The sequence below is a fragment of the Exserohilum turcica genome (genome assembly GCF_000359705.1).
Source record: "Exserohilum turcica Et28A unplaced genomic scaffold SETTUscaffold_1, whole genome shotgun sequence".
Classification (NCBI taxonomy): Eukaryota; Fungi; Ascomycota; class Dothideomycetes; order Pleosporales; family Pleosporaceae; genus Exserohilum; species Exserohilum turcicum.
Genome location: NW_007359914.1, coordinates 86,780 through 102,508, shown reverse-complemented (window position 1 = coordinate 102,508; position 15,729 = coordinate 86,780). Strand labels below are relative to the sequence as shown.

Here is a 15,729-nt window from a genome sequence, read left to right as displayed (position 1 = left end):
CGACTGGAAGAACGCTAAGTATACAGTGGTGAAGGTAATCGATAGCCACTCAGTTGAATTAGATACGCCTCCAGGACCACACCCTATTTTTCATGTTGATCGGTTGAAACTCGCTAGCAACGATCCCCTCCCAAACCAGGTTCAGGACGACTATCAGCCACAGCCACTACAGGTAGACGGAGAAGATGAATGGGAGGTAGAGGACATTATGGCAGAAGAGGTACGCCGCCGTGGGAGAGGGCGTAAGCTATACTACGAGGTAAAATGGAAAGGGTTCCACCAAACGACGCTCAAACCAGCTGAGCTGCTAGAGGACGCTGAGGCAGTAGATCGTTGGGAAGCATTCACGGAGGCCAAACGAGACAGCGAGGGCCGCCTCCTAGAGGGGTTTCGGAGAGGCGATGCGGTATCCCCTAAGGAGGGGGGTATTGTAACGGGCTGAACGCCCTTTGGATAGCTCCTCGATGGAATCTCGGGCCAAGCTGCGCGCGCACCATCTGAACTACGTTCAGACCGAGCAGCGCTCAGACAACGCGCTCAGATACTCTGGCATAACCTTTCTCCGATAAGTAAATAAACACCACGTAAGCAGAGTAGATAGCTCCTTATCGAATACAACCTCTTGTATACCTCGCGATTGCTCCCCAGAGCGCAGCCCCTTACACTAGCTAAGTATAGTCGAACCCCGTGTAACAATTAGCTATATTACGTATAGCAGCGTACGTAGGCGCAAATCTACGTAAGTTAAGATTAAGTATATAACTAACTATTACCTCCTCTTCTAGCTTAGTAAGCTTCTTTGAGTTAGGCTAGCAATTGCGTCGCGCGCGCTTCCTAGCGCGTTAGTTAATTAGTGTTAATTTTAGAATATTAAAGGCTATAGCAGCGCGTTAGGTACTTTAGATTTAGTTTCTATCTAAAGAAGAGAGAGCAAGCTAAATATCTACCTTGTAAGAGATTAACTAAGAAGCGTAGCTTAGAGGCATTGTACGCAAAGGTGTGGTGGGTGATCAAAGTTAGTAGGGTGACCGACTCGCTTGTCTAACCGACTCGCTTATCCGTCACGTTACCTACATTTAATTTGTGGAAACGTAGAAAATCGTAAATGGTGTCATCCAAAGAAATCGATAGAATTCTTTGTTGCAAATTCCATGACTCGACCTTGAATACCCTGAACATAGATTGGAAGTTTCGCAGTATTGAGAGAGATGGGAATCCAGGCCCTACTTTTGAAGAGGCTAGGAATGGAGAACCGAGGCTATAAATAGAAAGAGGGGAAGTGGACTAGTCCGTTACAATCAGTACCCTTTGCCTAGACCTAGTTGGCCTTTACATCACCGCCCGTTGTCAAGTTAGAAGTTCTTCTTGCTGCTCATAACATACAGGTATTTCTAACCTTGCATCTTTGCGTTCAACACCCTAACAATAACCTAACTGAAGTTGAATACTACGCATTACTTACCCCGCACCTGCACGAGGATGTCACTCCACACCACCGCAGAGAATCGCTTTGATGGCTTCAACATCTACAGGACTTCATATAAAAAGATTGGCGACCACAAAATAGAAGTCAATGTCCTCGTACCTAAAGGGATCTCCCCAGGGAAGCATCCTGTGATGGTCAGATGGCATGGTGGAGGTCTAGTAAGCAGCCTGACTTCCGAGATGATAGATTGACTAGCTGCTTACTGCATCTCTTCAGACCACAGGAACGGCAATGTACGCTGAGTGGTTCTCTGCATACCTGGTCCCCTTGATCATCGACAACGGAGCAATTGCCGTCCTTCCAAACTACCGATTGACCCCAGAACACACTGGCGATGATATTTTAGAAGACATCGCCTCTCTGGGAGATTGGCTTACGTCTTCGCTGCCCACGTACCTCGCATCCAAGGACTCTTCCATTGAGCCTGACTTATCCCGAATCTTAATGTCAGGAGATTCTGCAGGCGGATGGATGGCGCTTCAGTCCATCCTTTCCTTACCGGAAAATACATTCCGCGCCTGTTTTATTCAGTATCCCGTGGTCAATGCCATTCCCATTTCCCCAGACGCTATTCTTATGGGAAACCCCGTTCCACCGAAGAGTGACCTGGACGAGTTTCTTGCAAGTATGAAACCAGGCACTATCATCAGCGGAGCCACCCCACCAGCTCGGGCTACCATCATGTCATTGCTACTGGCATACGGGCGCTGGGACGAGTTCTTTGGCACGGGCCAGCACCTCATGCCGGAGACGCGTATCGAGACTGCAAAGTTCTTTGTTCCAACTTATATTATGCACGGCAAAGACGACTCACTTGTGCCTCTCAAGTGGACGGAGAAGTTTGTAGACAGGGCAAGGGAATTATTTCCACACACAAGATTCGATCTAGTCACACCGCCTGGGGAACATGGTTTTGATGATTCAATCTACAAGGAGGATCATCCGTGGCTTGCAGAAATGTTGAAAAGTGTCGAGAAGGACTGGCTCGAATGACATAGGAATGTGACTGGGAACTCGTTGAGCATAGCGAGTTGAAGCTACTCCACCATCTGGTGTTTTGTATCAATCAAAAAGCCTATACAGCAAGGAATTCGATACAAGATGCTTTTTGCTTTGTCTATACTCTCACATGTACTTAATTCTTGTCCCTCAAATGCGTATTCTGAATACAAGATCTGGGCCTTCCTTCGCACCTGTGATGTGATCCTTCAAAACGAACTGGGCATGGCCCTGGATCATGGGTCTCTTGCCAGCAAACCTGGTAAGATGCTCGGAGCGAAGGAAATCAAACTGGTAAATGATATGAGATAACGTCAATGTCATCTCATGGTAAGCAAAACCTTTGCCAATGCAGCCTCTTGGACCACTAGAGAATGGGTTGAATGCTTTTCGAGCGAGCTCAACTTGCTCTTTCGTGACTCCATTTTCACCCACGAGCCACCTTTCAGGATTGAAACGGAAAGGCTCGTGGAAATACTTGGCATTGTGGTGCAGACTGTAGATGCCGGTGCCAACGTCGATACCTTGTGGTAACTGCACGGAACCAATCGTGATACCACCGGTGCCGACCTCCCTCCATAATGCCGCACCTACTGGTGGTGACATGCGAAGAGCTTCATCGATGCATGCCCGGAGATAAGTGCAAGAATTCAGCTGGGCACCTAGCTTGATTTCGTCGAGTGATGAAAACTTTTGTCGGATTTCTCGGCACAGCCTTTCATATGCCCCGGGATTTTCACTCAGATAGAACAGCGTTGCCGCGAGAGTGGAGGACGATGTATCCGATCCTATCATACACATTAATATACTAAGATACAATTTGGTTTCCACGTTGTAATGTGAGCAACTTACCAGCAACCACGAGGGTGGCACACTCTGCTCGTATTTCAGACTTTGTCAGCGTGCTGTCATTGTCTGGATCTTTGGCTGTTTCCAAGAAGGAGAACACATCACTTTTGTCTTGAGTAGGAGCCAATTTAGATCGATCCCGCAGCAACGACGTGATGAACTTGAGAAATGCGTTCCTGGCTTGAATTGACGCAGGAAACAGGTATCGGTCCAGTCTACCAGTGGTGAGAGAATAGGCTTGTACGAGAGTTCCTACTCGAACATTCGAGTCTTGAATAGCCTGGGTTACGTGGCGGTATGTTGACTTTTTCAGGGCTTCGTATCTCATGTCAAAAATGACTTCCGACATGATATCGAATGTGAACCAATCACCTTTTCAGGTTGCGTTAATCAGGCGGAATGAACAATTGCTTCGGGTGCAAACTCACTTTGAAGAGACATGTCAATTGGTTTTTCTTTTGACGAATGTTCTTGTACAAGCGCATTCTGTCTCAAATTGTCGCACAGTGCATTAATGCATCCTTTGACAGCACTTTCGTAGCTGAGCATTCGGGCATCGGAGAACGCAAGACTGAGAATGCGTCTCCTTCGTGCATGCGCCTCTTTGTGGCGAATAGTGAGAGTATTTGGTGCACTGTGCACGAGGGCCTGATAGGCCCTTGATTTGATTGTGTTTGCTCTGTGCGAATGTACATCTGGCATCGTTTTAGTCTTTTTGAAAAGCATGCGTGCTCGGATCTGTTGCTACAAACCTTGAGCTGCGGTATGCGTGTCAATCAGTAGCCGTGATGGGCCATATCTTACTATTGGGCCTATGCGTAATCGTGTGAGTGTCACAAAGAGCAATAAATGGCTGGCTGGGGTAGTTCTTTACCATATTTCTGGTGACATCTGTACATATCCAGATGGATAGTCCCCTTCCATGCATAGTACCCGGCATACAGGTTTGTGCATCGTGCAAGAAAGGGCCCTGGGTATGCGGCAAGTGGGTGGAAAACAAATATTCTCAAAGCGAACGTGATGATCTTGATGCGCGTAGTGTTAGCAACAAGGAAATAAATTGAGAGCAAAGACATATTACCAGGACTAAAGGAACACTTGCTGCAAGGCAAAGCTTGAAATTGTCTGACAATGTGACTAATACACCCATGGTTGCGGCATGAAAAAAAGAAATAATTTGCCCAACATTAATCAGCTGACTGAGGTATGAATGTACAGGGAGCGCATGGAAGGCCACTGTGATTTTTGTAGGCGTGAAGCCACTGCGCAGAAGATCTCTTACTGCAGTCAAAAATCTCAGCTCCTTTGCTGTATGTAGCATAGGTAATGCATGAATATGTGTGTGCGAATCTTTGCCCACCGGATTTCGTTAGTAACTGACGTGAGATTTCGTCAGCAAAGCGCACACCCACAACACCACGTTCAATGTCATATGCATGATTTATTGGTATCCGATTTATCATGTTCCGCATGTGATAAGCTTGGTGGAAGTAATCTTGGTTGCTTCGCTGCTTTGATTGACTGCTGCAGACACTCAAACAGGTTTCCCTTTTGGTTGATGCATGTCATGGCCCTGCCTGATGGCGTATAGCGCCTTGGCGGCCGACCTATACTTAGCCCAGAGACAGTGGTCAACACCACCCTCGTCACTGTTTCAATCACTTATTCTGCTTATTGTCGTGTTTTTTTTGCATTGCGCCATTGCAGGTGATATGCAAATAAAATCACGGCCCAGTGCAGCCCTCACGGATCAAACACTGCGATAGAATTGGTCATGTTTGTTGCGCACGCCCAAGTCCCCAGTATTGGGACCATTGCCACCGGCCTGCTTTGTTTAGTCTTTGGCGCATTAGTATGTCCGATGCATTCATACTGCGTATTGGATGAATCAAGCCACTAATCTATTTTCTGGGACGTTAGCTCGGCCTAAGCATTTACCGTTTGTATTTCCACCCTTACGCCAAGTACCCTGGGCCTTTCCTAGCCAAATTGACGAGCTGGTACTCCATCTACCATGTGTACATTGGGGATTTGCACACCGATATTTTCCGATGCCATGAGAAATATGGTAAGTTGAACTGGGCCATTAGAGTGTCGATCAGAGATCGAAAGACGATACGCAGTTGCTAACGACAGAGCTAGGTGATCGAGTTCGCTACGGGCCAAACAGACTTCTCATAAATACAGACGAGGCGTTCAAGGGTATGCGCAGAAGACGAATTGATAGCTGGTTATCTTCGTGAACGTCCAAGCTAATCCGTACGCATAGGAATCTATGGCCATGGAAAGAATGTTCGCAAATCAAAGGGATATCTTCGTATCTCTCTTGTGCCAGGAGTACACCCAACATTGGGCACAATGGACGATAGGGAGCATGGCAAGCTAAGAAGGCTTCTCAACCAAGGACTATCAGACTCCCACTTTCGCGCGTTTGACTCAGAGATGTGTCGACTGGCACTGCTCTTCGCTTCTAGCCTTGGCAAACGCCAGGATACCTTTGATCCGACCCTTGAAGCCGGCGAAGATCAATGGAGTGCTCCCAAAAACCTTGCTGAATGGAGTGAGTAAAAAGCCTCAAATTAGTTTACTTTCTGAACATTGCAATCATTGAATGCTAATCCCACTCCCAGGCGACTTCTTCACATTCGATGTCATGTCGCAATTAGTTTTCGGCATGTCCTATCACATGCTCACCGATGCTACCAATCATTGGATCATTGACGGCGTACTTGGGCAAATGCGGCGCGTCAGCTTCCTGACTACGCTTCCTGAGTTGCAGGAAATGCGCTTCCATCACATACTATTTCCAGAAGCTCGCAAAAAAGCGATTCGTTTCTCAGGGAAAAGTCGAGAAATCCTAGAAACAAGACGTGCACGTGAAAAGACCGATACCGACGGCTTCAAAGACGACCTCTTCTCCAAGCTGCTGACTGCCAAGGATCCCGAAACGGGTGAAAGCTTGTCGCAAGCTCAACTATGGGCAGAGAGTAACCTGCTGATCATAGCTGGTAAGCACTCTGAACACGTACCTTGTAACACATGACTGATTGTTCTCGCGTAGGATCCGATACCTCATCCACTGGCATCGCGGCGCTGTTCTTTTATCTTTCACGTAATCCTGAAGCCTATTCTAGAGTCACGCGAGAAGTTCGTGAAACATTTCTCTCCAACGACGAAATATCACAAGGCCCCAAGCTCTCATCATGCACTTATCTTCGCGCATGTATCCAAGAAGCACTGCGACTCAATCCTGCTGCCAGCGGCGCCATGTGGAGAGAAGCACGAGCCGGTGGTCTGGACATTGTGGCCGAGAACATTCATATACCAGCAGGATGCGAAGTTGGTACAGGTATCTTCTCACTAAACCATAACGCGGTTTATTACCCAGAACCGTTTGCATACAAGCCAGAGCGCTGGATTGCAAGCGAGTCCGGTGAAGAATCGGTAGCAAAGGCTAAAGCGGCGTTTGCTACGTTCTCGGTTGGACCACGTAACTGCGTCGGCAAGAATCTGGCGATGATTGAAATTAGTCTGGCTGCAGCTGCAGTTATACGTCAGTATGACTTCCGTCAAGCAAATTCATCATTGGGCAAGGTGGGAGACGGCGTCGGTACCGAGAAGGGTGTGTACCAAACAATCTGGGCATTCACGAGCTTGAAACAGGGTCCATACCTTCAGTTTAGGCCGGTTACTTCGAACGGTGTGTAATAGAGCCATATCGGCATGGAGTAACTCTGTCCCACATGAACCCTCCCTGTTGTCAGCAGATTGCGGATTGCTATTCCGTTAGAAAATCAAGTAATAGCGAAAAGCGCGATAAAAATCCCCGTATGTCCAATGGTCCAATTGCATGTCTCCAGACATAGTCATGAATGTCATGTACGTGGATTTGATTCCCTCGGAAAATCTGAAAAGAGCCATTAGCCGCATGATGTTTAAACGAACTGGTAGGATTTCTAATTTGATGTTTAATTTGAAGAATCAAATAACAGGACGACTGACGACTACGAAACGTGTTCAAGTCGGCTACAGCGTGGCAGCGATAGGAAATCACAGCAGGTAAGACAGATAAGGAGTAGGTTTCGACCCACAATCGGTAGGTAGGTAGAGTAGCAGACAAAAAGTAGTAGACAAGGAGCTCTCGGTGCGGGAGATGATTGATTTTCTCTACCTCAATAACTATCTAGTATTTACCCAAACCAAGGATTGATCACGTGAACACTCCTACGCCATAATATCCAAATTCAAAAGGAAATCTAAGAAAATAATCCTGCTCTTACTCATGACCAATCACAAGCTATTGAATCTCCGCAACGGATCAAGTAGCACATCCATCTCCTCGCTCGACTCATACGGTGCATGGTCTTTGATGCACCTCGAAACCATGTTCTCATTCACCAGCGCATCCGAAAACGAAGAGCAAGCCAACTGCCACCTCCTATGTCTCTTTGCCGCATATTCATCAAACGCAGATTTCGAAATCGTCGCCAAAAGGTAACGAGGATGAACCATGAGCGCCTGGCAACCTTTTTGACCGAAGCCGAACGAGGTGATTGAGCATGCCTTGATGCCATCCACGGTATCAGGCTCCAGAGTGACATTGGGGAAGTACAAGTATCCGCGTTCACGCAGCTTGGTGTCAATGTTGTCGGCGTTCCTGTTTCCCGTGATGAGGCCAGAGTCCATCATCTGCAGACAACCATTCAACATCCAAGCGCCCGCGGCACCCTTGGAATGGCCCGTCAGCCATTTTTGACTGACGCAAGGTAGGAGATTTCCTTCTTTTCGACCCAAATGTCGCATCTGCTTCTCAATAACGAGCGTCTCGTTCAGGTCGTTGAGAACGGTAGAAGTTCCATGGAGTGATGCAACGGAAATGTCATCGATGCCGAGACCCCATGTTGCCAGGGAGCCTCGGATAGGAGATATGCGCTGCGCTTCATCTTTCTGCCAGAATTGATGGTTGATGTTGAATGCAGCATCTGCTTGCTGCTTCAGTGCCTCTTTTTCAATGTCGATGATATTTTGCCGGCGATATTGGAGCCGCTCCTCTTCGGTGAGATGCGAAAACATGTCGATCTCTGCTTCCATGAATGCAATGCTTTCTTCGCGCCAGGCAGCTATCTGGTTTCGTCGCTGTTGAAGCTGCTTTCGTCGATACTTGGGGTCTAGCTTGAGGTCTAGCAGTGGCCGAGGGAGCTCCTTTGCTGTGCTATGTCGCTCGCGTGCGTTGCTCAACACACCCTTGCCTGGCGCTGGCACAGAACGGCCTGCCTTGTCGGCTGACATACTTGTATGAGCCACGACACCGTATATCGGCAGGCCCATCTTGAGAGCCAGCTCCGCTGAGGTAACAATCTGTATGCCACATCCTTGAGACTCTACAAATCCGCTTCTGCTAGATGCCATCGGTCTTGACATCTCTTGTGCGCTACGCCCAGCGGCGGATTCGGCATCGGTATTGCAGGTGGCTTTCATGCTACCAAACTCATATGAGACATCTTCTACAAAGTCCTCCACACCGCCGACTATGCACACTTTGGCTTTCTGTGCGACGATTAGGTCATATGCCGTATCAAGAGACTCGAGTGAGGTAGCACAAGCACCGACAGGTGTTCTAATGGGGCCCGATGACGAAGTCAGAAGCATATTGACCCAAGCGCCTGTTGTATTGATGAAGGTCTCTTGAAGCACATCGCTCTTGACCTGCTTGTCGATAAATCGGTCTCGATGCATGCTTCTGAGCGAAGAAAGCCCGCCCATACTCGAGCCAATGCAATTTCCAACCTCCGAGACATGAATATGTTGGTAGAGCTCGTAGGGATCCAGGATGCCTGAGGATAAGAATGCTTCGACGGTGCAGACAAGAGAGAACAGCGTTACTGGGTCTACTTGGTGGATGATATCATCAGAGATGCCGTAGCGCTTGGGCGACCAGCCAGTAGGGATCTGACCGGCCACCGTCCTGTTGAAACGCGATGATCTTGGAATCATGAGGGTAGCACCGGCTTTCAGCTGCACATGGAAAGTCCCAGTATTATCGGTAGATATCACCGCCTTGTCGCCGTGCTTGCGTCGCAGATCTTCTGCTGCCTCTGCCGAAGTTTCGAAAGGCGGCAAATCACGCTTGAGGACCAACTCCTGCAAGGACTCTTTGAAGTCCGGATCGTATCCGTTGTCGCATATTTCAGGCTCGATTGTGCGGATACCGCTATGTTCCAGTATTTTGGACAGATATCGGGCAGGGATCTCGCTGTCCTTAAGGGGTTTCTGTGTAGCAGCATCGACCCAGCCAGTCACACTGTCATCATCCATCGGGTTAGCTGCTTGGTGTCTTATCAGACCCATTATCCAAGCCATCTCGATGCAGCCCTCAAGAGATAATGAACCATCTGCCTCCATCTCCCACCGAGTCCGACTGCTGCCGTGAGGGCCGAGTTCAGCGAAGCCAGTGACGACAACGGTGCGGCTCAAATCAACCATATCTTCCATGACCAATGACAGAGGAGCAAGCTCCTTTTCGTAATTGGGAAGATTCGGGAAAGCGATATTCATGTTGCTTTTGATGTCTATAGTCCGTTCCAGTTTAGAAGCCTTGCTCTTGACGTCAGGCTCAGCACTGAGAGAAGCATCTCTCGCCATCTCGTCGCAAATGGCTTTTGATGTTTGGGAGTATCCAGTCAAGTCCCTGCGGATGGTTGCAAGTCGATTCTTGAAGTCATTGACCGAATTCAGGCCTCCACCTAGATCGACAAACAGTGGGATGGACTGGCATTCTGCATTGAGACGGCCACCCATAAGACATACGATGTTGCTTGCCATTTCGTCGGTAGCGAATGTCCGAACACCCAAGGCTTCTACCGCTTGTGCGACCACGTCATTGTCATCCATAAGCCCGGTACCTCTTGTCCAGCCGATAACGACGCCAAAAAGGGAGAGGTACTCTGCCCATGACTCAGAAGACCACTTCGCCATGAGAATTTCCAGTGATCTTTTCGACTCCGAGTAGAGCCCATCTCCTCCCATCAGCCCATGATTTGGCGATAGCGGGAGGATGACAGTGGCAGGGCGCGTTCTGATGTTCCTGTTTTTCTTGCTTCGAGCGATTGCTCCAAGGAGTCGAACGAGATTGGTGAGCATGAGACGGTGCGCGAGCTCCGACTTTGAGTCAATCTCTTCAACACTGCGGCCGTTCTCAGAGATGGCCGCGAATGGTACAATGTAGTCTAGATCCCAAGCTGGATCCGACTCTAGATATTGGACCAAATTCTGGACGTCACGCTGACTTCCTTGGTTGAAGGGAAGCACCCGAAGGACTGAATGCCGCGAACCATATCTTCTGTATAGATCCTGGTACATCTGGGTAGTTTCGGGAGAGTAGCTGCTCGTCGTCAACGTAACCCTAGCCCCACCTTCAAGTAAGGAACGGAGGATGTGTATTCCGATAGACCTCTTTCCAGCTCCATTCAGCAGAACATTTTTATCCCGGAAAGAAAAACCTGTTCGCTTGACAGACTGAAGGTCAGAAGCGAAGGCAGTGCTGAGTTCTTCTGAGAAAGTGGTAACGCCATTGCTGAATCTGCTCACGGCGTAGGGCATTGATAACGCTTGCATTCCTTTCGGGTTCATGGCGATTCTTGGTATTTCGCGAAACTGAATCTTTCCAAGGTCGTCAACCATTGTCAGTGGTGCCATGCTAACCGATCGGTCGATGAAGACGGGATTCAAGTTTTTTGAGATGACGCAAGCCTCATGGAGAAAGCGCAGTGACTTGTATAGCGTGACTTCTTCCTTCACTCTTCTGCTGGCTGTTGACATGAGGTATCTGATCTGCGAGATTGAACGGTCGCAAGCTCGGTTGATGACGTTGAAAGTCAGGTCCTCGATCAGGGCCGATTCGCTTTCTGAATGTTGACGGCCCAGCAATTGCACTAGACGCACAATATCCTGGGTATTCCAGTTCCAGAAAGAATCATATGTGCGCTCTTTTTTGACATCAAACTTAGGCAAGATGCCTTCGCCATACACTTCGCCGTGCTCAGATACCCAGACATCCAATTTTTCAATGGCTTCGTTTGCAGCTTTACTCGCGCCATCTGGTTCACGTTTCGCAGGAGAGGTTTCCTGAACATGAGCATCCAGTGCATCCCGGATATCTTTGACAAGCGCTGACGACTTTTCCGTGATCATCTGCATTGCTTTCGAATCAATCATGACTGCTTGGTCGTTGGATTGCTCAGACCTCGCCATGGAGATTCCTTCTTTTTCGAGATAACTGGCCACCCAGCTTGTGAGACGTTGGTGCGCTTCATCGGTTGAAAGGCGTGCATCTGGTGGATCAGACACCATTGCAAGTAAGACAGCATCCTGCCTCATAGGACCAAGGCCCCATTGGATTTCCAGCGTCTGGCGAATAGTAGATTGGGCGAATTCAGGAGGAAACTTGGCAGAGATAAGTCTGCTCACCATTGACTCGGTTTGTTTACCAAGTCGGCCAGTGTGACTGGTGCTCAGCAACCGGCAGAGTTCCTCGAGCGGTAGATCTTCCGGTCGCTCAGGCAGCTTGCCCTTGAACTCAGCATGCAAATCTCCCACGATCTCATTTGTAAGAGTCGAGCGGCCTATAGTTGTATAAGTCGAAAGCTCGTCTGCTTGGAAATTCTAGCTCACCTGCCGCAAGACTGCTGATAGAAGCGTTCAATGGAATATCTTGACTTTTCTTCTTCAACTTTCCAGCGATAATAGCAAGTACAATTGATGAAGTTGGCGTTTCTACATCTTTCACAGATTCTAGAGGTTGTTTTACACTTGTGGGCTTTGTGGATGCAACCGCTGGCTGCGTGTCTGGCTTTGATGATTCTGTTACTGGCCTGGCTTGGGTATCGGCTGGCGATACTTGTTGGTCCGGGCTCTCTTCTGGTAGCTCACGATAATAGATCTCGTCTTGGTCATTTTGGGGTCCAAGAATCCGCCGTCGAATGCCTTGTGATTCGTCCTGCTCTTTGAACCCTGTGCTCCACGTTCTCTTCATCATATTAGTGAGGACATTGGACGGCCCCACCTCGACGACGCGCTCCGTGCCAAACTGGCCCAGGATGACATCTTGAGTATCAATCCTTTCCACACATACGGGTTAGCAAAGGTACGATTTTCAGTTGAACGTCCTTGCATCTTAGGATCCAAGCTCACAGAGAAAGACATACCATTTAACGGGGAATGTGAATTGATGTCTATCACGAATTAGTGCCAATCAAACCCTAACAGTGCAAGTGAAACATACGCCAGCAACTCAATCAGAAGCGTGTGTGTGAGTTCGCGCTCTAGATCGGGATGCATGATTTGTTGGTTGGAAAAGGTGCTGATCACCCAGTGTCGAGGGTATCTTGGATGCAACCTGATAACTCCAAACAGAGCCCAGTGGTCTTTTTTGGCCTGTCGCACGCTCTTTTGGCGTCGGAAACGCTTGTGAGTAGAGCATAATGGCTCTAGCCAAATATGTGCTAAGTTAGGTGAGGCAGTTGCGCGGGGCCGTCAGACTGCATGACCTCAGCATGGTTTTGCAACTACTGTGTATCATCGTTACGTGACCCACAATTACGCTGCTGAACACATGACGGTCCAGGGGCCGAAAACACTGCACCTGAAGCAGCCGTTGGGGTTATGGGCTATAGATATGGATGCTGGCAGTGACTGAATAATTGCCTGCAAATTCAAGCGCCTGCTTGCCGACATCAGACGACAATGGATGCGTTGAAGTTTCCTCGCCTTTTGAGTGCAGCAAGCGCATCTGCATGCTTGACTGTTCTGCTGTCTGGGGCAGCGGTAATTGCGGCAAGATAATTCGGTCGGCTTGTTGTAATTCATACTAACACTGACCAAGGTCTGGACCATTGCCCTGGCCATACATCGCCTGTACTTCCACCCTCTGAAGTCACACCCAGGGCCTTTCTTCGGGCGTATCAGTGACTTCTACAACACATACCACATCTTTGCCAAAGATGAGGCACAGAATTTTCACAGGCTGCATGAGCGCTATGGGCCCGTTGTTCGCTACGGGCCTAACAGGCTCAGCATCGCTACACCTGGCGCCGTGAGGATGCTCTACACCAACAGTCGCTACACTCGCAAGGCTGACAGCTATCTTGCCTTTCCACGGGATCCCACGAATGCGAGTCTCTTCTCGAGCATCAACAAAGAAGTACATGCTCGCAAGCGCCGCGTTTTGCGCTACGGCTTTTCGGACAGTGCCCTAAAAGAGGCGGAAGTGACTATCAAAAGATATGTTGCCATTCTCTTGCGTTGCCTTGAGCACCTTCCCGACGACCATGCACATGGATGGACTGTCGACGAGAAAAAATCGACGGGGCAGTGGAGCACTCCAAAGAACTGGGCGGAATGGATCAACAGGTATTCATTTGATCTTTCAACCGATCTTTCCTTGAGCGAGTCTTTCGATATGATGCGGCTTGGCGAGAGGAGGCATTTTGCGGATCTGATTCACGAAAATATGTGGGCTGAGAATGTGGTAAGCATGTCAACCGAGGCGTGTAGCCGTTGTTTCAGAAAAGCTCACTCGATATAGACTGGCTCCTCACTCACACTCATGCACCGCCTTGGTCTGCGCAACCTGTTACTATCACGATGGGTGCGAACCAGCAAGCCGTTTGACGACTTTGTCGAGCGTGCAGCGGCCGCACGGATCGAACAGACTACCACAGGAGTCGAGCTGGGCAAGAAGGACTTCATGACCTGGCTCACAAACAACTCCAATGTGCATGAGGATGTTTCAATGGACGAGATCAAGGAAGAAGCTATATTGCTAATCACAGCCGGTAAGCGACAGCCCTCTCTACGCACGCCTAGCATATCCCAGAACTAACTTGAATGTGTTTCGCAGGCGGCGATACTACCTCTACGACCATTTCATCGGCCATGTACTATCTCCTCCATGAGCCTGGAAAGCTAGAAAAGCTACAAGCTGAAATCCGCCGGACCTTCTCCCGTGTAGAAGACATATGCCTGGGCAGTGCGCTGAATTCCTGCACGTACTTGCGAGCATGCATCGAAGAGGCTTTACGCATATCACCACCAGCTGGTTCCGTACTCCGACGCGAGGTGGAAGTGGGCGGGGTAAATGTCGATAACCAGTACATTCCTGGAGGCACAAATGTCGGTGTCCCTGTATCGGCCATGCATCACGACGCAAGCTACTTCCCTTCACCGTTGAAGTTCCAACCCGAGCGCTGGATCCCCGGCTCTGTACTCGCAGACGGCACAGAGGTTACGCCCGAGTTTGTCAAGCGTGCTTATAGTGCATTCTTGCCGTTCAGCGCGGGAACAAGAGGATGCATAGGCAAGCCGCTGGCGTACCATGGCATTTCGATTCTCTATGCGACCATGTTGTTTCAGTATGACATTCGTCTGTCCCGCGAGAGGTGGGCAAATGGGCACCGCAGCGGTCTGGGACCAGATCCGACCATGAAGTATGAGCTTGAGGATATTTTCACGTCATGGAAGAACGGTCCGCTGGTTGAATTCAAGGCCAGACATGTAGAGGAAGGAACACTCGTATCCGAGAAGGCTTGAGGGGTATATTGATCATTTCCAGGTCGGATTTGACATGAATTCGATATTCCTTCAATCTGAATCATGGGACACGGAGGAAAGAAATGGCCGAGTCCATGTTGGCTGAAGATCCCCTAGTTATCAGTTGGCAGGCATCTGCAACCTGTTTCATACAAGAGACGGCATATGGCTTGAGGATCATCTAGACTAGACACCAAAATACTTGAAAATATATGAAACAAGTCAATGGAAATGGATCTATAGGAGAATAACTTTCGAAGTACTTGACATGAGAGTTCGATGTGATCAAACTTTCTGATTTGCATTTCTTCTTCACGGCCCCTACTGGTCGCATGAGCGCGTTCAAACTCTACGATAAAAATTTCAATTCTATGAGCCCTTGGATTGTTTTCTGTGAAGAAAACAGGGCATATCGCTACAAAACACGTACACTTGCTCCCATCCCAAACACGGTGCAAGCTTCCTGATGCATCATGCTTCCGAACATACCATCGGTCCACTCAACAACACTCAACCACAGCCCACCCAGAGGGACCCAGCATCCCCCAGACTCGGCACACAGCATCAAGCCAAAGCTTGGAAGAAAGTAAAGACAATTTTTGCCACAGCCCAGAACGTGATCATCTCACACACATGCACAGCCTAGGTGTACGTAGCAACACTACTGCACACACACACACCAACTTTTAAGCAGAAATCTTTCATCAAAACTCGTCAATTTTCTATCAGATATAGGGGTAACACGTCGCGAGAAACCGATTTACGCCACCTCTAATGTGTGCAGCCCTCTCGTTGAGGTGCTAGAGGGG

General features: G+C 48.8%; 5 protein-coding genes across 5 annotated transcripts; 3 read left to right on the top strand and 2 right to left on the bottom strand.

The window, feature by feature from the left end:
• The first annotated feature begins 1,358 nt into the window (after positions 1-1,358).
• SETTUDRAFT_161994 (uncharacterized protein) lies at positions 1,359-2,553 on the top strand. The gene is made up of 3 exons (XM_008022339.1): positions 1,359-1,385; positions 1,441-1,644; positions 1,703-2,553. The coding sequence occupies exons 2-3, from the start codon at positions 1,480-1,482 to the stop codon at positions 2,477-2,479; spliced, it is 942 nt and encodes a 313-aa protein (XP_008020530.1). The 5' UTR covers positions 1,359-1,385; positions 1,441-1,479; the 3' UTR covers positions 2,480-2,553.
• A 51-nt stretch (positions 2,554-2,604) lies between these two features.
• On the bottom strand, positions 2,605-3,710 carry SETTUDRAFT_112800 (uncharacterized protein). Its single transcript, XM_008022338.1, has 2 exons — positions 3,338-3,710; positions 2,605-3,273 (listed from the first exon to the last, which is right to left on the bottom strand). The coding sequence occupies exons 1-2, from the start codon at positions 3,681-3,683 to the stop codon at positions 2,636-2,638; spliced, it is 984 nt and encodes a 327-aa protein (XP_008020529.1). The 5' UTR covers positions 3,684-3,710; the 3' UTR covers positions 2,605-2,635.
• A 1,638-nt stretch (positions 3,711-5,348) lies between these two features.
• SETTUDRAFT_177837 (uncharacterized protein) lies at positions 5,349-7,152 on the top strand (the record flags this gene model as incomplete). Its single annotated transcript, XM_008022337.1, has 5 exons — positions 5,349-5,402; positions 5,425-5,536; positions 5,604-5,894; positions 5,965-6,342; positions 6,396-7,152. 5 exons carry the CDS (start codon positions 5,349-5,351, stop codon positions 7,040-7,042), a joined length of 1,482 nt encoding a protein of 493 aa, XP_008020528.1. The 3' UTR covers positions 7,043-7,152.
• Positions 7,153-7,624: 472 nt separating this feature from the next.
• Positions 7,625-12,670, bottom strand: SETTUDRAFT_87004 (uncharacterized protein; the record flags this gene model as incomplete). Its single annotated transcript, XM_008022306.1, has 4 exons — positions 7,625-11,955; positions 12,005-12,450; positions 12,538-12,564; positions 12,615-12,670. The coding sequence occupies 4 exons, from the start codon at positions 12,668-12,670 to the stop codon at positions 7,625-7,627; spliced, it is 4,860 nt and encodes a 1,619-aa protein (XP_008020497.1).
• A 405-nt stretch (positions 12,671-13,075) lies between these two features.
• Positions 13,076-14,920, top strand: SETTUDRAFT_152345 (uncharacterized protein; the record flags this gene model as incomplete). Its single annotated transcript, XM_008022336.1, has 5 exons — positions 13,076-13,111; positions 13,215-13,859; positions 13,917-14,166; positions 14,232-14,884; positions 14,915-14,920. The coding sequence occupies 5 exons, from the start codon at positions 13,076-13,078 to the stop codon at positions 14,918-14,920; spliced, it is 1,590 nt and encodes a 529-aa protein (XP_008020527.1).
• Between the last annotated feature and the right edge of the window lie 809 nt (positions 14,921-15,729).